This window comes from Equus przewalskii, chromosome 8 (genome assembly GCF_037783145.1).
Source record: "Equus przewalskii isolate Varuska chromosome 8, EquPr2, whole genome shotgun sequence".
Classification (NCBI taxonomy): Eukaryota; Metazoa; Chordata; class Mammalia; order Perissodactyla; family Equidae; genus Equus; species Equus przewalskii.
Genome location: NC_091838.1, coordinates 55,229,202 through 55,238,923, shown reverse-complemented (window position 1 = coordinate 55,238,923; position 9,722 = coordinate 55,229,202). Strand labels below are relative to the sequence as shown.

Below are 9,722 nucleotides of genomic sequence, written 5' to 3'. Positions count from 1 at the left end.
AAGGTGCGACATGTATTATAAAATATTATACTGATTCAAAAGAGGAAAACACCACATCCAGACAATCAGAAGAGGATGCTTACTTCTCCTCAGTTATAGCACAGACATTTGCACACATAAAACTACATTAATTCTGACTTTCTCTGTCAACAAACGTGAATTATTTAAAAAGTCCCATTTATTCCAAAATCCAAGGAAACTTCAAACTCATTCATGAGATATTTATTAAAATAACACATTTAGGGAAAAAATCAATACAATGTATACATCATTACTGAAAACTGTATACCATCATACAAAAAAGGATTTTATTTTGGGAAACTGATTCCTAATTTATGGCAAGTGTTACTTTCAGAAATAAAACCACAAAACAACACAATCTAATTCAATCTTAAAGGCTGGCATGCTGAGCAAGGAATGTTCTTATTCTTTGTAGGAGCTCCTTCTTTACACTGTCAGGGACCAGGGCTGAAATATAAAAACAAAAATATAAGAGTAAGAAGATTCCAATTAATATATGTTAATGTGAGATTTGATATTATTCAGGATTACTAGTAACAAAATTTTATAAATAATCCTCATGCTTCAATAAAAAATAGGTAAAGATATCTGAAATAATAAAGTATATTTGTAGTTTATTATTTTAACGAACTACCCAATACCTAAATACATTGCACATTGATGAGAAAACATGGGAAACTCTTTAAACTAGGAGTAGAAAAGGCCTTTTTAAAAACAGGCTGTAAAAGATTGATAAATTGGATTTAAAAACAACCACTTAAGCTTGGCCAAAATCACCATAAACAAAGTCAGAAGATAAAATTGGGGAGAAACAGGCTAATCTCTCTCCTACACAATTTTTTCAAATTGAAAAGAAAAAGATCAGCAGGCTAACAGAAAAATGTGCAAAGGAGGTGAAGAAAAGGAGAACCACATAGTTTTTTAACATAAGAGGGGCTTAACCCAGGAGAAACAAAAATTAAAACCACACTCAGACAGCATGTTTTATCAATCAGACTGGCTAACAGCAGAAGGTCAATAACACAATGTTGGCAAGACTGAGGGAGAACTGGCACTCTCCTATTAGCTGGTGGGAGTATAAACTGGCACATTTTTGAGAAGGTAATTTGGCAGTATTTTATTGAAATAAATGCACTCAATAAATAAACTGACTCAGCAAAGACGCAAACACTGCAACAGTAGTTACGCTATATTTTTACTTTTTGAATTCTTAACCATACGACTGTGTTATCTAGAGTATTAAACTAAAAACGAAAAAAAAGGGAAACCGACTTTCTGAAATTTTAATTAATATTAAATGCCAATAAACAAATCTACACTACTGTTTTTCCTCTTCTGGCTACTAATAAATAAGGATATTGGAGAATTCACTAAAACTTCTAATGTTATTTGCTTGTATCCAGAGGAAATGAAAAACTTCAGATACATTCAATATTTCTATAAAGAATTCCACATATAAGCACACAAATCAAATAAGATAGATACTTCTATTTATAAATTGTTTCGTTTAAGCCTGCCTAGAAATAAAGACATTATTAATTCAAGTCAACTGGAAATGTGATCCATATGTGTAATAAACATACTTTCAATCAAAATTATGGTGATCAAGAACAGATCAGCTGCCTGGGTGTGAGGGATAGGGTGTGACTGTCAAGAGGCAGCATGTGGGAGTTTTTTGGGGGTGGTGATTACATGAATCTATACCATGCACATAAAATTCACAGAACTACACACTAAAAAAGGTCAATTTTACTGTATGTTATTTAAAAAAAATAAAATACTTCCCTTGACAATAAAAAGAAGACTGAAAACATAAAAGAAAATATTTATTTTTACTTCTCTTTACTTGCTCATTCTCTAGCAGGGGGGCTATAAGGGAGTGAAATGTCCGAGGACAAGCAAAGACAACTTCCACCCAACATAACCAGTTCCTGAATGTTAGCAGATTAAGCGCAAATTGCAGAAGAAAAATAGAAAAAGAAATTAGAGAAAATTATTTTAAAATATAAATTGATGGGGGAACAATCAATACTCTTGTTTTTTTTCTTTCCCTGAGACATGCTTGATGAAAAAGTCGTGTTTTTTAGCTGCAGCCAGGCCTAAAGAGATGGATGGAAAGAACCATGGGATTCTGCAGCTCCTGCCCAGCAGTAGTAGTCTGGGGAATTAGTATTCTCTAGTAATAATTTTCAAACTTACTTACTTTTCATGCTTAATTCGTTTTACTATTTCTCTGTGAGAAAACACCTAATAGGTCACCTAATTTATCTGCTTCCACTTTAACTACCAAAAAAAACTTTCTCAAAACAAATGAAAATAACGTAGCTACATCTAACAATATGATGTAGTTCCTGATTTAATATTTATGACACATCATCAGTGTTAACATAATATTTCCTCTCTTTCTTTGCTTTCTGTAAACAACGCATTAAAGGGAGAAATTAAGAAGGTGGTTGTAGTGTGGGTCTTAAATAGGGACTACCTTGAACATGAAGATATGGAGCTATCAAATTCTTAATTAGACATTCAAGAAGACAGAGCTGTGTTTATTTTTAATAAGAGAAGAGACAGCAGAGCAATGGCTCAGGGGCTGGAGGACACTCTGAATTATTAAAAATTTAAGTGGAGTCATGTCGTACCTGATAAAGTTTATAAATCCTAGCTTCAGATGATATTTGCCTCCACAAAATACCGTATCTTAAAAATTATCTGTCTTAACCATATCAACTTACATTTGTCTACTGTTTTAGAGTGCAAAAACATTTTATACCTTTTATCTCATTTGTTACTCAAGACCATTCTAGAAATGCAGGTAGACAATTATCACTCTTTCCACATGAGGAAATGCAAATACTCAATTCTGGAAAAGTGCTTTTCCTTGTAAAAAGAAAGAAAAGCTGAACTAGCAAGAAAAAAAAAATCATGTCTTTAGCACATGTTTCCTTTCACACAATTTGTATCCCTTACCTCTGCCTTTTGGTGTGATTTCAGCCACCAAGTCATCAACAGTAACGTGTTCTAGTCCTTTTTCTTTAATTACCTCTTATGCAAAAGCAAAAAACAAATCATATCATTTAAAATCATTATCTGTAAGAAAGATTTTCATAGAGGAAGGGTTAAGATCATGTTTTTAGAGTGCAGACTGGTCTTTAAAACAAAAAAGAGGACACTTCTCTTTTTTCTTTTCTATGAAGATTTAGTTCATCCTTACACATTAAGTATTCACCAGATCAAAAACATAAAAGCCTGTTCATCTCTCAGCTAAATAACCTGTAACTTAACAAATAATTATAACACTAAGAATAAATTTGAACTGTAATTTCAAATCTAACATTTGTAAAAGCTTGAAACTTGTAACCACACAGATCTTATTTGACTATCATCATACCAGCTCTTAAATGTATGGAGGGGGGAAAAAACCTATTATTTGAGTCTAACTTGTAATCTCATAGCCCAAAATTAAAATATAGAACAACTCTTTTGCTCCTTTCTCTTCTCTAGGCCAGGCCAAAAGACAGAGAAGAGGGGAAAGCAGTTAACATGCACTGGAGCCCCATCATGTGCTGAACAATTGACATCATTTAATAGTCACAATAATCTAATGGGTGGGCATTTCTCCCACTTCACAGGTGAGGCAACTGAAGCTTAAAGATTAACTAATCCATCCAAACATGAGTTAAAATCCAGCTCTAGTCTTTTATCAGTGAAGGTCTGTATGACCTCAAAGTCTATGCTTTTACTAATTTGCCACTTTGCCTTCTTAGGGGTAATGTTATAAATAGTCTCTATTATCATTATTATTTATAGAAACCATTACAACACAATGGGAATTCATTAAAAATAATCACAATGCCATCATTCTAAAAGGTGAGCCAGAAAGTGAGGAGGCTTGTCTTAGTGACATGTATAATCTATCTGTGGAATCAGTACCCAGCATTTAACAAGCTTCCATTCTACATTCTTAAAAATAACTGCAATTCTCTAAGAGCTTTTATAGATGAATTTTTCAAAATAACACTGTTAGGAGATACAATTCCTTTAAGTCTGCCAATCATAAAGTGCTCAATTTGTTTTAAATGAAAACATATTAGGAATAACTCATGTTTCACGTTGAGGAAGATCACTGAAAAAGGTGGGATTCCATACTTTGAAGGCAGAGAAAATCTCACCTCACTTGTTTTAAGAGAAACACAAAGAAAATTTCTAAAAATTTAGGAATTAGGTCTACATATTATTACCAAGAGGAGGAAATCGTTACTAAAAGATTCAATTTTCTATTTGTTTTTAAGTTACGCCTGAGCACTCAATATACCTTAAAATACTAACCATAATTTTTCTAATGAACCCCAAGCCAACACAGTTGGGAAAAATGGAATTAGCTTATCTTCCAAATGAAACTGATTACCTTTACAGTGGGCCTTCAACTGATCCTTCCAGCCACATTCAATTAATTTAGCTCGCAGCAACTCTTTGAGGCTGTTGAAAAAGAAGTGTTTTCAAATTAAACTACAACAACGTACAATATCTTACTTAGACAGGAATGTTTGAAGCAAAGGTTCAGCTGTTCAATTAAATATCCCCCACCTCCTAGTTACAAAGCTTTAATCTAACCGTGGCCTAATCTTCGGTCTCTCACTAAATAGTTCTTTGATCTTATGCAAGTTATTTAAACTCTGGGCCTCAATTTCGTTATCAGGAAAATTAAATGAAGTGGACGGGGCACAATACTTCTCAAGAAAGTATTCCCTACTCTCTGGCCTTCTTACCCACGTTCTGCTTCCCTCCACCAACAGGAATATTCTGGGTCTTGTACAACTTCTCGAGGGTATTAGTTGAGCTTGGGTCAGCTGCACCTCTGAAATCTCCAAACTCCATTCTTTGACTACAAATTCTTATCCTTTAGTTCTCTTACTCCCCCACTCTAACTCTCTAACCTCATAGACTTCCTTCTCCCTTTTTCCTACTAACCTTCTAAATTATACATTAACTATGTTATTTCATTGAATCTGACACCATTTTTTCCCACACTTTAACAATTCAGTAATTGGCATGCCTATTATAAATTAATTGGCAGTATTTTCTTGTTTCTTACTGGTAAAAAATAAAAAGCTGTATATCACAACTGATGACATCAGAGATGCAATCAAGTTTTTGTTTTTTTTTGAGGAAGATCAGCCCTCAGCTAACATCTGCCACCAACCTTCCTCTTTTTGCTGGGGAAGACTGGCCCTGAGCTAACATCTGTGCCCATCTTCCTCTACTTTATATATGGGATACCTGCCACAACCATGGCTTGACAAGCCGTGCGTAGGTCGGCACCTGGGATCCGAACCGGCAAACCCAGGGCCACTGAAGCAGAATGTGCGAACTTAACCCTCTATGCCACTGGGCTGGCCCCTAGAGTATTTTCTTATCAGTACTTTCTTATCCTTTTGCCACACTCACTCTTTACAAATTCTCAATCTTCAACCTAAATCATTTAATTTCTCAGCATAAACAGTCATGTCCCAAAGCACACTGCTTCTCTTTCCATATTCCTATATATCCACTCTGTGACATTTCCATCTTGATATTTAATTAGGTCTTTTCATCTTACCAGGGCCAAAATCCAACTCTCGCTTCTCTTCCACCTCAACCTGTTCTCCTTGTCAGAACAGCGACTCCATTCTTTTGGTTCCTCAGGGGAGAAACCTTGGCAGCATCCTTCACTCAGCAACTTTGTTAACACCACACATCCAATCCATGAACAAATCCTATTGGTTCCAGTTTTAAAATATATACCTACAATCCAAATGTTTTTCATCACCGCTGCCATTACTACCCTGGTTCAAGCCCCATCATGTCTTGACTGGATTGTTAGGAAAGCCTCCTACCTCGTCCTCCTGCTTCTTTCGTACGCTTCACTCTCCCCCTACTGCTCAGAATCCTCCAGTGGCTTCCCAATTTACTCAGAATAAAATGCCAAGTCTTTACTACAGCCTGAATGACCCTTCAAGATCTGCCCCCTACCCCGCTCTGCCTCTGACTTCATCTCTTCTCTCCCTCTCTCAATGTACACAGTCTCATTAGCTTCCATGTGCTCCCAAAATGCCAGGCAAGCTCTTGTCTCAGGACCTTGGCTCTTGGAGTCTCCCCACTTCCCTCACATCCTTCTATCATGGAAGCATTTTTTGTTTTTCTCTATACAAAATAACACACCCCACTATTCTCTGCTTTATTTTTCCTCTAGAACTCATCACCATCTGGCATATTACAGATTTAGTGTCTGTCTCCTCCCATTAGAATGTAAGCTCCATGAAAGAACAGACTTCACTTTGTTTACTGTATCTTCAGCACCTTAACAGGACATGGCATGTGGCAGAAATTCAGGAACTTTAAGCTGTGTGAATGAAAACACAAACAACACATAATCCCCTATACTCATTACCGCCAATATTATCCTCTCAGTTTCCCAAGGCACCGATATAGATGCTGCCTTCTTCCTCATTCCTCATATTGAGGGCTGCTGCTTTCACTTTTAAAAAGAATTAAGTTCTCCTTTCCATTTTTGCTGTTTTTCATTTTTAACCCAATATAATCTTCTAACACATTCTCCTTCCCTTTATCTCTAGCCCTTCAAGTCGATCCTCCACACTGCCAGCATAACATTCCTAAAGTGCAAATGCCATCTATTTATTCCCTTTCTTAAAATCTTTTAATGCTCCCACCACCCAAGGATAAAATCAACAACAGATGTTTCTGCAAACCCACCACCCGTTTTCCTGCCCTTTTTCTAACAGAAAAAAAAAACTCACTCCACCACTCTCAGTGTAAGAAATTTGGAAAGGGGTCAAGCAATGGAAATGTGACATAGACAAGGCTGATCATAAATGGCCTATTACCTAAGGAAGAAGGTAATCAAGCTAGGCCCTGTGGTGAAACTACTAGGAGGAAGGTAGTCTGGGCTGGAGGGGTGTAAATTTGGAACTGCTAATCTCTGCTCTGCCGCTGTGTGAGAAAAACCTGCTCCACACTCCAGTCTGCTGTTGCAGCCACACAGCTTTCACAATTTCCCCCCTAGTTTTAATTTCAGCAGTTCCTGAGAACATTATCATGTTGTAACAAATCTCTGTGATTTTGCACATTCTGTTCTATCTGCCTAGACTGTCTTCTCTCTCCTTCCTTTATTGACTTGGAGAACTGCTAATCCTTCTCCCCTAGCTGAAGTACCTCTTTTACTAGAGGTACTGAGTAAATGGATTACCTTAATGCCCAGGTAGAGTTGAAAGATCCCTTCTCTTCCTTATATATACATATTTTCTCATATAATTTATCACCCTGGTTCTGGAAGCCTTTCTTGATTCCTCAGCTTCTCCTCCGTAAGTCCAAACCTGTTCATTCTTCAAGTATTTACTTGGCCAATTACATGCTAGCCAGGATGCTCAGTATACAAGGGTGTTTCCGCTGTCAGGGAACTTCAATTATATTGGAGGATATAAACTAGCAAAGCAGGTGGTTACAATGCAATGTGATTAAATGCTATGAGAGAACATGATACCTAGAAGAGATGATATTTACATTAACACCTGAAAAATGAACTAGAATTAGCTAAAGATGAGAGGAAGGAAGAGGAATTTTCAGAGAGTAGGAACAGTACATGCTGCTCTGAGGTTAAGAGAGCTCGGTAACTGAAACTAGTTCTATCACATCGTCTCCCCGTTAAAACCTGGGTAACATGTCTTCAATTGTAGTTATTTGGGTGTTTTTCTTCTCTACTATATATCCTTTGAGAGTCATTTCCTGTTCATCCTTCTGCATTACCCACTGCCCTTCAAGTCTTACAATATTGAACAGACCTAACTATCTTTTATAGATATTAGGAATTGAAGCTTTTGATAACCTCAATCTTCTGTAATTCTTTCCCTTGACATCAGTTTTGTTCCTTGCTATTTAGATACTTATATATAATGTAACTATAACTTAAAGATGTTAAATTAACACAATCTATTACTTACCGTTCTCTTTCTCCAGTTTCTATCAACTTTTGGTTAATTGCTGCTCTCATCTGCGCATCTTTGTTCATCTTGCTAACCTGAACATCAACATGTATTTTCAGATATAGAACACTTACAAAGCATCTTCTTCTAAATTCTCTAGGCAAGCCTCTCAACATTCTTAACATACATTCTATCAACTGAAGGGGTGATAAATTTCAACGCTGTGTTAACAATGTCACTACTCTTAATATTATTTACTGTACCCAAGAAGTTATACTGATGAACTCACTTTACAATTTCTTCCCCCATATACCCTTTACTAATGAGTCTTTGGGTAATAATAATTATTGTAACATTTCTTAAACACATATGTGCCTGGTACTGGGCTAACACATTGGTTTTTCACCTCATTTAATTCCCAGATCTTATTCTTTTATGTAAGTATTACTAACATACTTTGTATTTTACAGATGAGGAAACTGAGGCACCGAGATAAAAAGCAGTGAAGGCAGAATTTGAACTCAGGTACTTTGAACCCAGAAGCCCCAAAACACTTTAACAGCACATTATAACTGTCTGTTAATCATTTCTGCACCTTGAGGGCCTTCAAAATTTTGAGGGAGCCATATAACCTAAACATCAATAAAAGATTAAGCGCTGTTGGTGGAAAATGAAATTTCCAGATAAGGCCTGAAGGCTTTACTTGACTACTTTTCACTGGCACGTAGCCAGAATTACAACTGCCAAACTAGCTGTAAGAGTGTGTGTGCAGGCTCTTTACCAAAGCTTGCTGGTGCGATAAGGGGAAAACAACTTAAAAACGAATTCCAAACTTAGAAAATTCTCAATTTTCAGTAAAAACAGATAGCCCAAACCAAAATAGTGTAGAAAGGAGAAGAAGGTTAGGTTGCAAAACTCGGAATAACCTAACGTTACTCCACCTAAGCTGTCACTAACTTGAGACTACTTTTGTCCTCTCCCATCTCCCCTACAGGAAAACTCAAGACTGGCAATGAGTTTTCAGAGTTGAAAAACATTTTTTTTTCTTTTTGTGAGTGGAACAAGAAGAAGGAAGGGTTGAGATAACACTAGGAAATGTTTGGTTTTGTAGTTGGAGGCTAACATTTTCAAAATAATTCTAAGGTCTAGCCAGTACAATTCCTAGAACATTGAACTTGATCTCGCCTTGGCCCCTAAAATAGGGATAGTGACCTTGGACCAGTCAATTCTTAAAGGCCTCAGTTTTCTCACTGGTAAAACAAGGGCGCTAGGGGATCCCCCCCAGTTCAGACATTCTTTTGGCAAATAGAATAGGGCGGAGACAGCGGGAGAGGCGGGAGGGGAGGAGCCAGAAAACAAAGCGAGGACTGGCTTCAGGCCAACTCCGGTAGCACGCCCTGTCGGAGAGCCCTACAGGCCCGCGAGCGCGGGTCGGGGAAGCTAACGAAAGACAGCACATCGAAAGGAGCCTGGGCTGGGCCCGGGTCCCGGCCCTGAGGACCACGGGCATAGCTCACCACCATCACCGCGGGCGAGGGCCGTCCCTTCCCAGCGACGAAATGACCCTTGCGCTGACGACCGTTACCTACCACACTCTTCGGCTGCCCGGACCTAGACCCTCAGTAGCTCGGGCACCTAAGCACACAGAAAGCTAGAACACGCATTTCCGGGGCGGGGTCTTGCCACCCTGCCTATAATGTGAGAATTTAACCAGCGCGGGCCGCC

The 9,722-nt window shown here is 37.6% G+C and overlaps 1 protein-coding gene across 2 annotated transcripts; it reads right to left on the bottom strand.

Annotated features, from left to right (window-relative positions):
• Positions 1 to 206: 206 nt before the first annotated feature.
• Positions 207 to 9,722, bottom strand: ENY2 (ENY2 transcription and export complex 2 subunit). Of its 2 annotated transcripts, none has more exons than XM_008536134.2 (5): positions 9,587 to 9,722; positions 8,016 to 8,092; positions 4,427 to 4,497; positions 2,989 to 3,063; positions 207 to 468 (listed from the first exon to the last, which is right to left on the bottom strand). In XM_008536134.2, exons 2-5 carry the CDS (start codon positions 8,081 to 8,083, stop codon positions 392 to 394), a joined length of 291 nt encoding a protein of 96 aa, XP_008534356.1. In that variant the 5' UTR covers positions 8,084 to 8,092; positions 9,587 to 9,722; the 3' UTR covers positions 207 to 391. The 2 variants fall into 2 exon arrangements, with proteins under 2 accessions (XP_008534356.1, XP_008534355.1); XM_008536133.2 differs by having other exon boundaries at positions 9,515 to 9,653.